The 20,606-nt window shown below is 36.2% G+C and overlaps 1 protein-coding gene across 1 annotated transcript in view; it reads left to right on the plus strand.

The window, feature by feature from the left end:
• Positions 1–20,606, plus strand: part of fut8a (fucosyltransferase 8a (alpha (1,6) fucosyltransferase)) — a 101,352-nt gene that overhangs the window by 49,005 nt on the left and 31,741 nt on the right. The window contains exon 3 of the mRNA XM_067366977.1: positions 11,123–11,620. Coding sequence (XP_067223078.1) covers positions 11,418–11,620 — 203 coding nt within the window. The 5' untranslated portion in view covers positions 11,123–11,417. The remainder of the gene's footprint in view (positions 1–11,122; positions 11,621–20,606) is intronic.

Raw genomic sequence — 20,606 nt, forward strand, 5'->3', positions numbered from 1 at the left:
AGAGGTTGACAATCAACATTCTTTAAAATTATGCATGCCCAATTCGCTGACTTTCTCTTGGAAAAAAAAAACACATTCAGTTTTGTTGTTGCCTTATTTTGTACCCTGTTTGTGGCAAGTGCCCATTATATTTTCTCATGGTTTGATTTTTTTTTTTTTTTTTTGCTTTCTTCTTAATGCTATCCTTTTGATAGTTTTATGCTTTCTTTTCTTCCTTTTGAGAGTCCTGTGTGTGATTGCTTCACAGTAAAGGAATGTCAAAAACCTGTTTTCTCACTCAAGACTTAAATGGAAAGTTTGAGACTGTCAGAGGTTTCATGCTCATATTTTGATCAGCCACAAGCCTCTCGACACTTCCCACATCATCCTGCCTCTCACACCTGTGACCTCAGGAACATATAATAGCTTGCACGGCATTGATTTTTACAGCTCGCACAGTATTTATGCAATGCATTATTGCAAGAGTGCAACAAAACTTAATGGGAAAAGTAAAAATATCTCCTTTTAATATTTCCTTTTAATCCTTTTACTTTGAGTATACTTTGAGATATATAGCCTAGCACGTATTGCCATTTTTTCACTAATAGCTCAAGGCCAGAATGACAAGCCCATTTTTCCTTTGGCCTCTAACTCTTTTTCTGTCATATTCTCTCATGCATTTTTAGCATGCGTGCCGGAGCAAGGGTCATCTATTGTATGGCCTCATAAAAAGAGCAGATCAGGGCTGAATCAAGGCCTACTTTATCCTACAGCCTCAATCAGCTAACCTGACACTAAATACATCTGACAACCTTCCGGACAACGCCGCACTGCTGCTTGACATCTAGTGCCTTTTCCATTAAGACAAAATATAGCTCTGTACTTACCTCATGGTCTGAGCTGTAATATGTTCTCACTAAACATCCATCCAATGTTCATCTACTGCTATCACAATGCATACAGATTTATCTTAGCTCGCTCTTGATAGCCACTATACCTATACCATAAAATACACACCCACATGTACACTCAACCTCTTCACTCTCATAAGAAGCTAAATCAAATTTATACCCAACCCCAGGTGCACATCCCCAATCGCACTTGCAGCTCACCAAGAGTCTATTATAGCTCTTGACTCAGCAATCTAAAGTGCTGAGATGATTCAGCATCGCTCTTTCTGGCTGCTCTCTTACTGGAGATCTGTTGACTCCTACAGATGCAGATTCTACAATTAAATAGTAAGGACTGAGTTGCCATACAAGATTAGAAGTGGTTATGGTCCATTTTAGATAGGGTCCAAGTGTTATTAGTATTATTAGCATTGATCATATTTGGGGTTACGGGTTTGTTCTAAAGCCCTGAAGTACGGGATCATGGTCAATAGAAAAGCTAGAATGTTCAGATGTACACGATGCATAAAAAAAGAAGCATATGAGTGTTAAACTTTGCCGCATACCTTGTCCCACACTGTTTGTTCTACAGCTATGAATGATAGCCTACCCCACTTTTGGCCAGTAATCAACCACCTAGAGACCAACTAGAACACCCTAGCAACCACACTGCAATACTCTTCAATAGCTTAGCAACCATCCATCATAAGCCGTGTTTCCACCGGAGGAACTTTCCCCAGAAACTAGGGACTTTCGGGTGGTACTCTGTGTGTTTCGACCGTAGGGAGTATAAATGAAGTTTGGGGTAAAAATTTCCCCCTCAAAAAAGTCCCTGCTCACGAGGTAGTACTTTTTCAAAGTACAGGAACTTTTGAAGGTAGGACTTGGGAGTCACACAGCATTTTGATTGGTTGACTCTATGCAGCATTTCATTTCAACCACCATTTTTGGAGTTGATTGCTATTCGAATCAACATTGGAGTTTAAAAAATACAATTGATGGACCGGCGACGAGGTTCAGGCTTTATTAAGGTGGACGTCAACACGTCGCTTAAGCTTGCAGTGTGAAACAGCCGTAAGATGTAATGAAACTTAAGTGAGTTTCTGTAGCTTGTTCCAGTGGCAGTTCCAGTGGTAGTTTCCATTTGGGGGTTTCATGTTTTCAAAGAACTTGCTCATACAGAGAGGATAAGTGTAATGTGTGTGTGTGTGTTTGTGGTCTGGTAAACCTTATTTCTTGACCTCTTTGACCTTTGACATTTTTGACCTTTGACATTTTTTGGTCCCTGTGAGAAAAATGGCTTATAAATCATACTAAATTATGTTTTTTGAAAATGTAAAAATGCAAAAAGTTTTCTGTGATGGGTAGGGTATAGAATATACAGTTTGTACAGTATAAAAATCATTATGTCTAAGTCCCCATAAAACTTGGAAACCCTATGTGTGTGTGTGTTAGAAATTTATGGCATTCTATTTTAAATTATATAATATTACACACACACACACAGTGTTTATTATTAATATTTATACTTAATTTATATACTGTATCTAAAATGCAGTAATTGCAAACATGCAAGTTCCATGCTTTAGGGCTGTCAAAATTAACGTTAATCTTCTGAATAATTTTTTTTTTAATTAACGCAGCATCCATTTTTTCCTGTCCTTTAAATGAACACTCCACTTTGCCGTACCATGGGTGCAGCAGGTGCAATGATATTATGCAGCGCCTCTCACAAATGTCTCCATGGTTGCAAGGCATGCTCCCTGTGCAAACAGGAGGTCACAGCCGCTGCGTAATATCATTGTGCCTGCTGCACCCATGGTACAGCAGCAAAGTTCCTTGATTATTACGCCAGAATGAGAGTGTAGTTCCTAGCCGTATCGGCCTAGAAAATCGCAACTTTTCATATCCGTCAGTCTCAGTACACGATGTAACTACAGAAGAGTCAAGTTTTAAATAGGAAAAATATCGAAACTCCTTGGTCATTTTTTTGAGCGAGATGCTATTGGTCTCATCAGATTCAATGAACTATGCTAAGCTATGCTAAAAGTGGTACCGCCAGACCCGGAGATCGGCTGAATGGATTCGAAAATGGTAAAACTCAACTGTTTAACTCTAGGAGAGTTGGAAAATGAGCTTATTTTCAAAAAAAGTGGAGTGTACCTTTAGGCTGGGTAAACCCAGCCTGATCTGCAAACCCTCTATACAAACTAAACCTGTCTGGAGTTTTTGCGTCGCTCTGCAAAGTACGTCACTCGGAACGTTGATCTGATTGGTTGAAGGACTATCCAATTGCGTGAATAATGCTCGTTGATCACGCCTGTTGTGCAGTAGAAAATACATAGCAGACTCCCCAGACCAATGTTCAATTTTAAATTGAGCTTGGTCTGGTGATAGCCAGACAAGTGTTCCTTTAATGTTAACAATGAACAAAAGAAAAAAAAAATCACTCACTGCTCTTGACTGAATAACTTTTGAAGCTTTAATATGGATTAATCTATATTTAATTTAAACAGTTAAGACTGTGCAGTGTTATTTTACATTTGATTACTTTATTCAGTTTCTATGTACATTTCCTACCTGAATTTTACTTTTAGACCTAGCTGAAAATCTTAAAGCACTGTTTACAAGGCCGTATAGTTCAAAAACTATGAAAACAATAACCTGTTTTAAGTTCACTTAAATTTAAAAGTTGTTATATTTTTTGTAAAGCCTATTGCTAAATGTTACCAATGATGGCTTTCAGTTATACTGTAATGTTGAATGGCTATAATTACTCACTTGATTATAATCTATATTTTATTGTAGAAGTTTTCATGCACATAGACAGCAGATATATTAGTATACAGTAGCTCATTCAGTGTGGGTTAAACCACTACAAATACACACAAGCTAATACACCTAGAGAGGGAACACCAGATTGCCTTAACAGGTGTTGCCTGCCTAATGTGACACTTATTGAATATAAAACTGATGAAAGAGACAAACCTAAGCTTTTCCCTCCTAATTGCCCTCCCACCCCCTGTTCGAACAGACCCAGTGTTTTGCATAATTATTTTTTATACACACACATACACAGGTCCCTCTGAGAATGTGTCTATTCTTTCCAAGCAGGTGTGACCTTTTCTGTGATCTGTGATAGCCGCAAGCCACACCTTTTGCATAGTGTCTCAGCATGCTAACATGCACACAAACAATGAGAGTAGTGTACTCCCTCACATAGTATCTCACCTTAGTGCAACTTTGTTGCAAACATTCAAGGTTCTTGCACAAATTTCACACTTCAGCCACAGTCTAACACTATAGGCATTTCTCACACAAATTGTTTACAACCTAGTTTTTAAGATGTAGGATGGCACAATGTTCTACAGTATCTAAAGCCATTTGGTCACATATTTTGGAATGACATGAAGCTTTGAAGCTTTACGAATCTTTTGTTTGGAATCAGTAGAACGAAGGTCTTATGGGTGTGGAACGACATGAGGGTGAGTAATTAATGACAGCATTTTAATTTTTCACTAATCCTTTAAGGCCCATTCACAGCATGAATGGTAACTATAAAGAATAACGATAACTATATTAGCATTCACACCAGCAGACAATATGGATTCTGATTGGCTGTCAGTGTTTTTATTGTTCATCAACTCAAAAACATAATTCTGAAAGTGATTCCGATTATATTGTTTCTCTGTGCTGTTATCCTTATAGCTTTGGTATGGATTCTGCTATTCTATTATATGTACAATAATTTTTAGAACTGTATCTTTATCATTTACTGTTATCGTTAGTGTGAACGGGCCTTAAGTCTGATACATGGGGTGTTTTAGCTCAGGTGGCAGAATGGAATGCCCAACAAAGCATCGGTCAGTTCAGAATGATACTATTGAAGCGCTACCAAATCGGGTGCTGTTGCCACCATCTGTAGAACTTAGTGGGACTGGTGCTACTGCTCTCAAATGTTAGTCTGGAGCCCTAGCACAGCTGTCCTCTTGGGATATGTTTGAGTAGGGAACAATGTTCCATCTTGTGTCATCCTTCTTGGACTGACCTTGAAGTTTATTGTGTCAAATTTCTAGAGCTGAAATCTCAGGATCTAATACAAAAGGCCTGGTTTTATAGTATTTAAAACTCACTACATACAGTAGGACTCATATCTTACATTTCACGTGTAACCCGAGTCCAGTGTGAACTCAAAAAGAACCAGAGCAGTTTGTCACCTTTTGTGTTTGTATGTGACCTGCTCACATTTAAGCCCTGTGGGTTGTACTGCTCTAGATACTGTACAAAATGTGACGCTTGTGCATCTAAACCACACCTAAACATGACATGATTGTTTTTCATCTTTCTGAATGTTTTAAACATTAATCTTTTACCTGAATTAAGAGCTTACAGGTTATCAGTGATTCCCACAGGACACTGGATCCGTACAGGAGTCAGGCTGTATAATGCTGTGTGAAGTCAGTGGGAGTGGTCCATAGACATGTAGAGCTCCCACAATGCACATCTACTGGGATGAAAAGAGCTGACATTTTGCACATTGTTATGGGAAAGGAAATTAGGGAGTCTATTATCCCTGCTGTGTGTGTTGTGTGTGAGTGAGAGAGAGAGAGTGAAAAAGAAGATAAATCTTTAACAGCAGAAAAGGACCATCGCCATTTACAGCTGCATTAACAGAGAAATGTCAATGAAACAATTTCAAAAAAATCTACTGAAAATGTAGGAAGTAACCAACAGAAAAAAAGGAAATATCAATACGCTGCTGTATTGTGAGTCTAGCATCACAACATTGAATCGATGAGCATTTAAAGTCTTTGTTAGTTTTGAATTTTAAAAGAGTAGTTCACCCAAATATGAAAACTCTGCCATCATTTATTTACTTTCATGCTGTTCCAACCTTGTATGATTTTCTTTCTTTCTGAGGAATACAAAAGGATAAATGTTGAAAAATGTACCATTGGCATCAGAACAGAAAAGAACAAAGTCATACAGGTATGGAATGGCATAAAGGTGAGTAAATGATCACAGAATGTTCATTTTTGGGTGAACTATCTCTTTAAGAGTCTGTAATTTACAGCACCATTAAGAAAATAATTGCATTTAAAGTTTGTAGACAGTGCAATGAACTCTTTCGTGTCACACTGAAGAGTTGTTGAGGTATGGAAATCTTAATGGTGAAGTCAACGTAGCATGACTGCATACATGGCTGCTCAGCTATATCAAGTGCATGGGCTGACTTTGTTTTTTGCAGCGTCAACAAGAACAAGCTGATATTAGGACTGGGTTTCGGCAAAATAACTTTACAATATGGTACATATTGATACATATGTCAGTCAGTGCAATTGTATTGTGATGGAAACGGCAAAATTCACGAGTGACCCAGTGTGTCATTAGAGAAATATTAAAGCAGTAATTCCAGATATTTTAGTATTTGATTGTGTTACCACAACTCTGTCAATGCAATGCATTCCTTACCATGTGGTGATACGTAAGCAGTAAGGTACGAGAGGCTGTGCTGTATCGTGAATAAGTCACGGCTGAAGTGCGTTGTTAGGTACGACGCAAAGCTGAGTGCCTGCAACCCCTTCAGCCGTGACTTATTCACGATACAGCTCTAGCCTTGAGTACCTTGTTGCTTATATATAACGGTTACCACACAATACAAATATTAAAGCCAAAAATATGTATCAATGCAACTTTCTTGAAGTAAACTTTTTCTAAAAAAGCCTTCCTTCCGCCAGAAAAAATAGTCCCTGACCGTGAACAGCAACAGAATTTACATTTTCACGCCATTAGATGCTGGCAAAGACTGTCTTTATGAGTGTGTCAGTCAGTAACGGATACTTTTATATTGAAAAGTCAAGTCCGTAAAGACGGAATTGTTTTGAAAACGGAACAAGACGCAACTGACAAATGCTTTGACTATCGCTGCCAGTCATGGGAAAACCCCTTAACTGTTAAAAGGACAAGATGATACATCAGACATTTAAACAATTTTTTTTTTTTTTTATGAACATAGGACTGACCTGAAGGAAAATGCTAAATCTGAATGCGGGTAATAAACTCGCTCACTCGATCTCTTTCTCACAATACTCTTCTACATAATACAGTAAGCTTCAACGAACAATATCAATTGAGAACATACAGTTTATGTTGCTAAGAGTTACACAGAGCTGTTGGGTGAAGCGGTCATATTATTTTATAAATATACATATAATATTATATAATTCTATGTAATATAACATTAAAATTATAAATTAAATTGCGTATATGTATATGTATGTGTGTGATAGATGGAAGTCAAGCATTCATAGTGATCTCTTTTTAATTCTATTAAGTTTCTTATATTTTCATTTCATGTCGACTTAAAAAATACGAACTAGGACTATGATACGACACACTAGCAATATGAACAAATGATTGATATATATATCCAGATGTCAACTCAATCTTCGGGTGGAATGACCGACTTCTTTTTGGTGACATATACAGGACTTCTCCAGTCATTTAGTCCGGTTAAACCCTGCCCCTTTCTTACAAACAACTGCAAACTCGCATTCAGTTCTGCCCTACATTTTGTTCTTTTTTGTTGATCTGTTTCACTCGTAAGTAGGTCACTATATGAAAGAAAAGATCTGTCGCTGACTGACATTGTGACTTTAATGAAAATGTTGTTTTCATAGAAGTTTTTGTTAACGATAAACTTTTCACCAACCATTTCAGTTTTTGTTGAGTTTGTCTCTCATCCTTGGTTTGGAACAAGAAGAAGAAGAAAGATACTTGAAACCCTGCAAAAATCCATCCAAACCTGAACAGGCTGTTGTTCAGCCCTGCACGCTTTCATAAATGCAGACATTAATTATGGATTTATTGCTGTCCTTGTCTGTGCGCTGCTGTGTCACTATGCAGATCTCAATTATTCATGAGCCGTAGGAGCGGGGTAAAGGGTGGTGCACTCATGCAGGACGGTGCAGTTTACAGATTATTTCTCTTTCAGCACCAAATTGTCTGGTTCACTTTATTGCAGTATTTTAATCATTTGCTCCCCAATTATCATTTGAAACTAAGACTCTCACGCTCTGTGATATACATTTGTATATGAAACTGTGAATCTCAGCTTTAGCCCCGAGTTAATTTCAATTTTAAATAAGTAGAATGTAATGCTGAAGAGGCAATTTATATAGTGTAGTAAAGAGATTCAGACATTTTTGATATATTTTTACTAGTGGGTGCAGGACACTATAGTTCATTTAAGTAAGTGAGGATAGCAAAATAAACTGTGACATATTATACCCAAATATTCTTCATACAGTGGACTACCAGTAAAGTTGATAAACAATTTGGAACCAAAACTTATTCAGACACTTTGACCTGACCATGTTTTGCTTAAGCGTTATCTGACATAATTAAGATAATTTTTTTCTGACATAGTTTAACTATGAGATCTTGTCATATTTTATTACCATTTGTTTAAACTATAGTGAATAAACTGTATAAATTAATGAAATGTTCAAGGAGTCTGAATACATTTTGGTGTGATATATATGGTGATTGGTATAAAAGACTTTAAAAAAAAACATTAAAAATCGTATGTTTTATAAATACATGGATTAAAACTGCTCTTTTTTGTTCTTGAGAAATTATAATAATAAAAATAATTATATTTATTATTGTTATTATTTTAATAAACATGTTTTTTGTTAGGTATAATATCTTAATGATCCATGTTCGAATATTTATTTTTAGGAGAGAGATGGGGAGATTATGGAAGGAGCTTTTCATTGTGAATATTAGAGTATGTGTCAGTTTAAAAGAGCAAGCAAAAGTTTTAATGAGTAATTTGAGATTTTAAGCTGATTTCAGTGTATGCCAGCAGGAGTGTGGGTAAATCCCCGTGTTTAGTGTGTAGTACTGTAGTAGTGCCCCATGTGCGCACCCCGTGACTGCAGTAGTGATGTGCATAAATAGCTGCCGGTCTGCTGTACTGAGACACTAGCAGAAGGTCACTCTATTGATTCAATCCCGCACTGCGGCCTTTGATTACCGGGTCTGACACACCACTGCAATCTATAATGCATTGTATATGCTCTGTGCAGAAATCCATAATGACTCTCTATATTCCGCCCTCATTCATAATGAAGGATAAGCAGTGCCTACGTTCCCCAATCTATCAGATAGTCCCCATCCGTCTGCCACTTTTACATGCACAGTGAGTGGCACATTATTTCAGCTCTGTAAATGGTTCACTTTTAAGATATGACTGTGGCTGCTTGTGGGTGTGCTGCATGTATTAACTTGAGATTGTAATACAAGTGCAATTTGACTGTGATTGCTCATTTAAGTCAATAAATGAGAGTACAAGCATTCACAAGTTGAGCTAAAGTCACAGAGTAGGTATGTGTGTGTGAGTGGAAAAATAAATTACTTGACCAGAGTTTGCAGACTAAATTGAATGCGATGAGATTGAGGGGGAAAAAAAAGTCTTCAATGGATTCACACGAAAAAGAAGCTTGGCCATTGTGGTCAGTGTGCATGGAATACAAGAGTACTGCATATAGTGCAGTGTACAATTAATATTGCCTGCTATTTTTGAAATGAACAGAATGCATTATGCAAACATTTCAGACAGTAACATGCAGCATTGTTGTCACTTAACCTCATTACGTACATTTTATTTGCATTTATAATCTTGTGTAAAAACCAAAAACCAAAAATTTACCAAATAATTAATTAATTTTTATTTAATAACATTAATGTTAATCCATCCATCCACCCATCAGGGCTGCACGATTTATCGCACAATACGAAAAAATAACACTGAACTTAAACACGATTATTGCTTAAACGCGATTCTTAGTGCGATTATGAAATTGCAAATGCTGCTTTTTTTATTTTTTTTATTTTTTTTATTTTATGCGCAGCTTGTCAGTGAAAAGACAACAAAAGACAACATTTAATAATCAAAAACTCAAAAAAAAAAAAATCAAACTCACTTCATAACGATAGTTGAGCGTCCTTCTGTGAGATGATGTGGCTTCTTACACAGAATAAGGCAGTCCTGTGTTTATTAGTCATGTTTAATCAATCAAAGCGTTTCAATCTTCTGTTTATTCAGCTACAGCACTATGGCACATATTATCTTCTACAACTGCAGGGCATATTTGGAATTAACAGCCATCCATACATACATACATACATATATATAAGAGATACATAAAATATCTTCTTAATTAGGAATGAATATGCCATTGTAACCAAGCCTAATTTTTATTCATGTAGTATTCAGCTATTGTGCATTGACTACAGGGTAAATTTGGCTCTCTTCTTCCTGTGAAGGGAGATATCAATGTGTACTTTTATGGTTTTATACACTCTGTACAATTTGAAACACTTTGAAAATGTAAATAAAATAAAACATTTAAATGTGTTAGATTTTTTTTCTTAAGATCTTATTTCAGACAGCATTGTTGTCACATGACCACATTACGTACTTTATTTGCATCTTTAATCTGGGGGGAGCAGTCTTTCTCTTGACAGTCAAGAGAAAGAGTCAAGAAAAATTGTGGTAGATATTACTTCTATAGTTTATATATTATTTCTATTCATTTGGGACATCATCAAACACTTCATCCAGAATTGGAATATTTAAAATTTTTATAAATATTAATTTAAGAAAAAAATTTTTTATATAAGGATTCATACCCCAAACCTCTATATTTAGTGCTAATTAATTCATTTTTAATTAATAAAATGAATGTTAAACCTTTCATCATCCATCCATCCATCTATCCATTTATGGTTTTATACACTCCGTATGATTTGAAACTTCACATAAGATGGCATAATAAATAGAAAACGTAAATAAAATAGAAACATTAAAATGTGCCAGAATTTTTTTTTTTCTTCTTCTTTAGATCTGGGATCTCTCTTTTTCTCCATATCACTCTTATTTCCTTTCTCGTTTCTTCCCTGCACTTTTCCGTAACTGATTCATTTTGAGGAATTCATTATGCACGCTTTAATTTTGCGCTGACTTGACATCTATCTTTCACAGCTCACTCCTTGAGCTCACTTCTAATCCTCAGTAACAGCTGTATGACTGTTGCGTTGTTAGCTCAATCCAGTCTCATATCCTTGAGAAGGAAAGGGCGGAGCTGATAGATAATCTCAGAGCTCACTTATGCCTTTATATCTCACAGTTAGCAGAAGCATGTCCTATCATCTCACTGATCATATATGCTGCTGTGTTTTTACAGGACCAGAAACCGTTGCAGAGGCCCTAAAGGAAGAGGAACTCATCAGAGCCATCAGTTCTCTGAAGTGAAGTCTCATCAGCAAAATCTCAAGGGATCTCAGACCTCTCCTCCCCTTCTCTGCGAGGGGCCGCTGCCATGATATAACCTCCAAGCCTCCAAGCGCACACGCAAACGAGACCCAGCGACCCCTGACGTCCCTGGAGGAGCCCCGAGGTGGTGCGCTACCGCTGAGCTGAGCATGCCTCAAACTCCTGTGTTGTGAAAGGAAAGTGTGCGCTGGGCAGCACTAGGCGCCATGCGTCCGTGGACGGGCTCTTGGCGCTGGATTATGCTGGTGCTGCTGGCCTGGGGCACGCTGCTTTTCTACATTGGGGGTCACCTCGTGAAGGACAGCGAGCATCCGGAACGGTCCAGCAGAGAGCTCTCCAAGATCCTGGCCAAGCTGGAAAGGCTGAAACAGCAGAATGAAGATCTGAGACGCATGGCTGAGACCCTCAGGTTGGTGAAATGTTTAAAGTCTCTGATATTTCTTTCAAATTATTCTTCAAACGTGAGTTTTGGGATATCTACTGCAATAGGTGGCCTGCTAGCCAAAAGGTTTGAGAAGTCTAAAATGTGATATGTGAGCTGGATTATAATCTTTCTACATTTCCAAGTTATCCCAAGCAGTGTTGTTTTAGTAATATTTTGATTTTAATTTTAGTTATTTTAAGTGCTTTTGTCATTTTAATTATTATTATTTTTTAAATGATTTCTTTTTAGCTTTCTTTTTTTAGTTTTAATAATTTTAGCACTTAAACTTATTTTATTGCCAATGCAACCTTAAGTTTTAATATTTTAATATTTATTATTAAATATAATCAAACAATATTAACATTACATTTTAATATCTAATATTTTTTATTTTATTTTAGCTTTATTTCAATCAATTTTTTTTATTTATTTTTTTACTAAGCAACAACAACCATTTTGGAAAAATGCCACCCAGTTTTTCCTTTTCACTTTTTTTCACTACAATTCACTCTTGGAATCGGCAAGATTGTTGACTAGTCCTCCAAGTAGTTAATTGATGAGGTCAGCCAGTTTATCTTTACATTATTATTATTTTTTTGTATAGCACTTTCACATAGCACATCGTTTCAAAGCAGCTTTACAGAAAATCCTAATGTTAATGTTTATAATATCCTAATATCTCAACCCTTTATAGTTGCACTTAGCAGATTAAAGCTGAGTGATAATATAGTTTACATTTTGCAATGATATAAACAGCAAGCAGTTTTGCAGTGCTTTTATTGGATGAATAATGCGGGTTGTAACATACTGTTCTTTAGGTTGCTAATAGCTTACCAGTACTTTCAGCATGTTAAAACCCTCCCGGAGTAGTTGCATTTATAAATTCATATCGTTTAACTGCTACTGACATTAAATCACCAGTTTGTAGAAAATCACATACAAAAATAAATTTCTAGACAATATACTTTAAGACAAATGCTCGTGTTAGGAATGTGTACATTATGATAGTGTAGCTCTATTGGTCTGTTTTTACATGCTGGGTTACGATTAGTCCTTGTCAGCCAATAGCTGGTCTTGTATGGTCAGGCTTGCACTAGTCACTTCCTACCATGTACTGTGGCATTTGACAGATGGCCAATGGGATAAATTTGATCTGCTTTGCTAGTTAAATGATCATTACCCTTAGGGAAACCTTGTATAATCAACGGATGCAAACACAGTTCTCACAGTTCACCTGCCTGCTGTAGTTTATCTAAATGTGTGTGTGTTGTGCTTAAAAAGCTGTGTGTTGTATGCAAACTCTTGTGTAACGTGTATTTCACTAAGCTGTGGTCTTGCCATATGTGTGTGTGTGTGTGTGTGTGTGTGTATAAAAAAATTAATTTAAGGTTTCTTGCACCATTAGCCACTGTGATCCTACCTAGGATAAGCTGTTTGGAAAATGAATGGATGGATGACCATTTTCAAGCCTCTTTCTCTGACATTTACAATTAAACTGAATCAAACCAAATACAAACCTTTTTTTTTTTTTTTTTTTTTGTGCGATACTGATTATTTTTTTGTTTAGATGATCCAGTAGTGTCTAATACTCAATAAGCAGAAACAATTTTTAATCTTTGTTTATTTCTTTTTATTTCAAAACAAATTACGATTTTTTAAATATTTTCTCTACTGCTATGAAATCGATTAATCGCGTATAACATAAGTTTGTATATGTGTGTGTGTGTGTGTGTGTGTGTGTGTGTGTGTGTGTGTGTGTGTGTGTGTGTGTGTGTGTCTACACATATATTTACAAACTTACATACAAACTTTGTTAATGCGATTAATCTCACTAATTTTGGTTAAAAAAAATCTACAGTACAGTTGATCTTAATTGAAACAACACTGAATTAAATCAAGCTGAACGATGACTTATATAGAGCTTATATCTGTGTAGAAATCATAATTGATTAATTTTAAACATTAACACTGTTTTTTTTCCTGTTTATTAATGTAAAGCTGCTTTGAAACAATATGTTTTGTAGTGCTACAGAAATAGATGACTAGATTTTTGCTCATCCATTAAAAATCCATGCAACCAATATTTCGTGGAAAAAAAAGATCAAACAAACAAAACAAAAACACATCAAAAAGTACTAAAAGACATTGTAAAAGTCAACCCATTTATTCAAGTCAATCCATTTAATTTAAGTCTTCTGAACAACGTGAGGGTGAGTAAATGATGACAATTTTCATTTCTGGGTGAACTAATTCTAAGTTATATTATCTTTGAACACTGGTGTTTACATTTGAACACAATGTGTAATGGTGTTGTTTTTGGAGACCTATAATCACATAAAATATCCATAACCTTGTTAAACATCACTGAAAGTGTTTGGAAGCACCATAAAAAGACTCTCCCTCTAAAGACTGTATGAAAATTATCCTCCCATAAACAAATAGAGGAAACAGCACATCCTACTTCCTGACCGGATGTAAACAAGCCAAGAACAACAGATTTTAGAGGCGGGGGTGGGGGGGTGTTCTTTTTTTTTCAGAACATCAACAAAGACTTGTGATTAAACTGTAGTATGATTTTTCAAAAGAGTTTTCAAAAGAAACTATTTTGAAGACTTTGAAGGAATGCTTGTTTCAACTGCAGTCAGTTTCAGTGAAGTATTTCTCAGCTACAGATCATTGCATGCTCTAGACAATTATACATGATTGAAAACAACTGCTGTATGGGCAATGAAAACCATGAAACCATGTCTGTTGATTTTAGTGACTTGCCTTTACCGGCGTCACATACGACAGTCTGACAGAAGGAAATAGTTATAAAAAGAAATAGGATCAGTATAAATTAAGCTCAATTGACAGCATTTGTGGCATAATGTTGGTTACCACACACACAAAATTGGATTGCAGTGTGGCACATAACTTATGTTCCAGACAGGCTGTCAATTTTTTGCAGTACAGAGTAGAAGTGAGCGTTACACTGCGATGATGACAATCCTCTATTCACATATACTAACCATGTGTCCAAATATGCCTACTTTCCTTACTATGTAGGTGAAAAACCATACCTGTAATGAATGGCATGTCTAAATTCCTAGTGTTTTTAAAGCAGCTGCCAAAATGTACCTGGATAACTGTCACATGACAAAGCCAATATGGTGGATATAAGGAGCTTTCACGACGGGTAGTTCTAGGAACTAGTCACCAGGGTGGTTCGCAGAGAACTAATAATTAATTTTACTGGTTGCGTTATCACCGCCAGTAGGAACTCTGAAGTGACGTAAGCTGCGCTTGTTGTTGTGACTTTTATTTTGACGGCGCAGCAGACTTTTATTTTGATGCCGCTGAGAATGCCAGAGCCTAAGCACACAGCGTTCCTATTCTCCTTTAGTTTATGATCTGTTTTACGGTCCTGTCTAATACGTTATTAGATACTGTTATACAAAGAAAATAGACAGTATATGAAAAAGTTTTTGTGTTTGCCGTATGGTTGATGCCCAATGTGGCTAGCTGAGCAGAAATACATAATCCTGTTTTGCTTGGTTCAGAGTTGTGCTGGATTTTCTCCTTAGTGTAAAGGTTTAGAGGTCCATCTATCACTGTTTTCCATGTTTGTAGAGTTAGTTTGAGGAGTAAACTTATAGGCTATAAACTGTGTACATGGCTTTTTTTTTTGTTTAGTTTTTTAAATGACGGGTTCAGGTGTTTTGCATTTGTTCGGCCAATCAGCATACACTTACGTCACTGATAGTTCCTATTGTGCTGGCATATGCTGCCTTCATGTGCTTTCGGAAATTTGATAGTTCCCACTTCTAGTTGTGATTACGAGCTCATCGCATTCAAGTTTTGAAACTCATATTTCAGTGCTTCCCACACATAGACTTTACTTGGGCGGGCCGCCCACGTATAATAACGGCCGCCCAAGTATATTTGGAGACACATTTTTGCTTTTATTATTTTTATCCTCTTATACTTTTATATCCGCGCAAGATAATGAAACCATCCGCGATCGATAAACTAGTCGTTTCATACCTGCTCGTTACGTGTTCGTCCGAACTGTTTACTCCTGCTGACATTCCCACAGGCGCTGCATTTTGCAAAGTCACAAGGGGGCGCTGTTGCGCGTTCTACAAGCTCGCGCAACAGCGCTTCAGTCTGCTTCAAAGTGATTATCAATCAATGAAAAGTGCAGATTTATGCCAAGCGATTGCTAATGAACTCAAGTTGATGAATTATTACAAAGTCTACTTCATGGCCTTTATATAAAATGTTTTAGACAATTGTAAGAATCTGAAGGATCAGCCTGCAATAGTACAGACATTTCAAAATAAGAGTCCCTGTGTATTTCAGGCTTGTTTAAAATTAAAAGTCACACGCTAAGTTTTTTCTTTTGGCCATTATTGGTATTTTGGTTACACAATAAATTGTATTTAATTTGATTTCCATTTAATTCATAGTAAATTATTGTAGTCTCTCCCACAGGAAGAAAAGACTAAGAACATTATTTGACACATATATTATTAATTTTATAAATTTTACTAGTAAAATCTGTGCCCCATTCACTGAGAGAGAAACTATATGACAGCAAGGAGAACATAGGAAAATGTGAACCATTTAAATGCTGTAATTTTGCATAATTTACAATGCATAATAATGCATAAAATTAGTAAGTAATTAAATGTAATAGTATGCTATTTAATTAAAATTAATTTCAATTAATAAAAATACTGTTAAAAATCACACATTATTTGTCACATGTAGTAGACCATTTTTGTGCCGTGGGTAATAGGAGGATTTTTCGCCCGGCTACCACCGCAAGTACATTTCAAACCTGTGGGAAGCACTGTATTTATGATAATTCAGAGAGCACGTGAAGGCAGCATTAGACCATACTCTGAATTTGGAGCTAATTTAATTTCCCCAAAGGAGTTCCTAGGACTTCCTATTCCTGTGGTGCAAACACGCCAAAAAGTGGGTAATTCTGCCAATTGTTCCTCCGGTGCAAAAGCCCCTATAGTAAACTATAGGGGCTTTTGCACATTCATACTATGTGGAAAACACATTCATATTATAACTTTATAGTTTTTTAACAGTCAAAAAGAAGTACCTACTCAAACAGAATTTGATTTCATTTCGGATAATTGAGTCATTGAATCATTCACTCTGCAAATTAGTTCAAAAACTGATTTGCTCAGGAACAAAACGGCATTACCGTGTGATGCTGGGAGCAGTGCAACAGTAGATTCTTGCTGTGGCTTTGTTTGTAACTATTTTTATTGGACAATAATGTGTCTAAAATGTCTAAAAGTTACTTAATATTAAATTCTTGCTATTTGAACTGCTGTAAAAAAGCAATATCACACAGCTGTGCTGTTTTTCTTAATATCGTGCTGACATTCAGGAACGACATCACTATTTCTTGTGTAATATTGCAAATACATTCTTGATAGGAATCGAAAACGGGTGAATGGATTCGTTGTTAATCACTTAGAACTAATTAGCAAACTGTTTAGGGCTATTCTATTCAGAAATGAGCAGACAGTGTTGTTTGCTGCATGGTTACAGTAGCTCTGATCTGTCTGATGTAGTAAACTCTTGAATTTGACTTCTGATTAAGTGTTTGAGATATTTGACTCGTAAGAGTGTGTATGTGTGTACCTGCTCTACTCTAGGTAGGACAGGATGGAGAAAGTGTTATTTGTAATTTATGAACATGTACAGTCCTAATGAATTGAAATGGTTAGCTCTCCTCCTATCTCACCACCACAGTACAGTATCAGTGCTGTCAGTCTTTCATTAAGCACTTCCTGCGGGAATTATCTGGTGCTGATATATACACACACACACACACCACAATTCCCCATTAGAGCCCACTTCATCTCTCTTTTATATTGACTCCTGCGTAAATGAAAAAGCTGATAACGCACACACAGAGGGTAGCAGATATGTGGATGAGTGACCTGGCAGGCCAAAGATGGTGTTGTGATTGATCCAAAGAGAGGAACCTGATGGAAGAGAAGGTGTGCGACTCCAGCATTGTAAGACACTTATTAGATCTCTCACACACAGAGTTGTAGTACAGTACAGAGTAGAAGTGAGCTTCACTGTAATGATGACAATTGTCTATTCACACATACTAACCATGTGTCCAAATATGCGTACTTCCCTACTATATAGTAGGCGAAAAGCGTTACCTGAAATGAGTAGCATGTCTGAATTCGTAGTATTTATAAAAGAACTGGCAAAAAATTATCTGGATAATTTACTACTTTCGGCGAGATTCTGAAGTGCGCATCTGATGGACACTTAACTCTTCCACGAGGCCAGGGGAGACGGGTTGTAAATGGCAGTGAAGCTGACATTGAGAAAGAAAACACATATTTAACAGCATAATGGATCTGTGCGTCAGGTCTTAAAGTGACAGCAGCCTAATATACCTGCTGCTAAATTATGATATAATATTAAAAATATCTATATGGCAGTTTTTTCCCATGGCATTGATGTAAAAACTGTGGCCAGTGAAAATGTTGAGTGGCTAGTAACTTTGGAAAACCACTAGCCACAGTGGCTGGTGAGCAAAAAAGTTAATATCAAGCCCTGGTAGACATTGAGTAAAATCCGATACCTCTGTCTAAAAGGCTGAAAGGTCGAGCTTCACTTCCTACAGCACAATTGAAATGTCTTTGTGCTTTTGTGTTGAGGACTTTCTGGTTTCTGTTTTTCACTGGATTGTTTTCAGGTGTATCTAGCTATCAACTATTGTTAGTCCATCTACCTTTGTGTATATGTTTCACTTGTTCTTTGTCAGGTTTTGGTCCTTTGTGGATGTTCTGTTGGCATTCTCAGTTCTGTTCCTTGTCTTCTTCCTAGTTTTCCGAGTTATTTTTTTGTTGTTGTTGTTGTTGTTGTTATTATTGTTATTTAATACTACTCTCCTCTATATGTAAGTTCATCACATTTGATAGCCATATTTTGCGTTATGATTTCTGCAATTCTTTTTCCAGGAGTGGTTCATCTACTTCCTCTAGTACGGTCTCTGGATATATTCATGTGTGTTTGTGCATGTGCATGTGTGTACAGGGAAAAGTGAAAAACAATAAGGGTGGAGATGGACTTTGGCCGATGAAGTTGGTGTTATTCACGATAAGAGCGGATATTTACATTTTTTATGACACACAGACATCCTCGAGATATGTGCCAGCATATGCAAGGCCATCTGTGTTTGCCTGGATTTACATTTAAGTCAATTTTTATATATTATGAAATGTTTCTGATGGATTCATAGCATGAAATCGATTCTTTATCAGTAGCAAAACTCTTCTGTAGACATTCCTTTAGTCTGGGTTTTAAGTTTTATTGCTCTTTCATAGGTCAGGAGATTGAATTGTCAGTTACACATTCAGGTCTCAGATATTTGTCATAAAATTTCTTGGGAGAAATAAAAATAGAAACAAATGTGATGATATACAGTATATAGGTATAAAATGAATTGGATGGCATATCTAATATATCTATATTTAAGTTCATATTGAGATCTCTGACTTGATTGCTGAATTTCTTTGGAATCTTTGCTCATTTAATCTCATTACTTTTCTTCGAGAAACAATGGAGGGATTTAATTTCAGATTTTGCTTTGATTTTAATAAACGGCTGTCCAGCCAATAAATGCTGCCAAGAGGCCACGCCCACGTGAGCCAAAAGCCAGTCACAGCGCGCCTCACATTGCATCGCCATAGCGACTGTGAACTCTGGATTCAGTGACAGTCCATTAGTACCTTCTAAATGTGACTAATTACACTTGGGTTTAGACTTGGCCTTTTATTTGGCCTCTCTATTTGGTGCAGCTGTAATAAAAAGCATCAAACTGTAATTAGCATTGATTTAGGTTTCCCACACACAACTCACATTGACAAATTTCCAAAACAAACTATTCCACACCACCACCAGTCATCTGTAAAAGTGAAAACATGCACTTATTTCAGATCCTACTCACATTTGTATAACAAATGTGCACTTTTAAGAACCTCATAATTTGCAAACACACACACGCAGTCACTGACCTCAAACGCACACATCTCAAACGCTGGGGCAGAGCTGTGATTTAACAGCACATTGTACCTAAAATAATAGTAATATTAATATTGTATTGTACCAATATTATTGCATATTTTATTCCATAGAAATGCACATTTGAGAGTATAGCACTGATTTTAAATTTACTTACTATATATTAACAACAGTTTGTTCAATAATTAAACGTTAATTAACACCTTATTTATATAGGGCTGAGTTCAAATATGAGTTGGGACTCCTTAACAGTAATTGCTCTCCTTTCATCTGGCTTTTAATTATTGATGTACAGTCACCTGTTGAGATTTCTGATGGCAAACAGAAAAAGGCAAGATTTTTTTTCCTGCCATCAAAGATCATTAGAACAGAACAGATTTTACTCAAGAGGAAAACTGACAGCTTCCTCCATAATTCATTGAGGTCCAACCTTTAAAGCTCTTCATTCCACTTTGTACTTGCCCTTATAAAAAATTAACACAGTTCTTGTGTAGTATCCATAGTCTAACTGGGCTATTTGTAATAAGACTAGGTTAAATCATCTGTTTGGTTTCTGTAATTAAAAATGTGTTATTTGTTATGAAAACAATGCTAAACACATTTAGTATTTAAAAGCTCTACTGCTATAATTTTTATAATATATATATATATATATATATATATATATATACAGTGCTTCCCACAGATCTGAAATATACTTGCTGTAGTAGCTGGGTGAAAAAATCCTCCTATTACCCACGGCACAGAAATGGACTACTACATGTGACAAATAATGTGATTTTTAACAGTATTTTTATTTATTGAAATATTTATTGAAATATTGAAAGTTAGTTGGTATTGCAGGCTAATCCTTCAGATACTTACAACCTTATAAAACATTTTATATAAAGGGCCATAAAGTAGACATTGT

This window comes from Chanodichthys erythropterus, chromosome 18 (assembly GCF_024489055.1).
Source record: "Chanodichthys erythropterus isolate Z2021 chromosome 18, ASM2448905v1, whole genome shotgun sequence".
NCBI lineage: Eukaryota > Metazoa > Chordata > Actinopteri > Cypriniformes > Xenocyprididae > Chanodichthys > Chanodichthys erythropterus.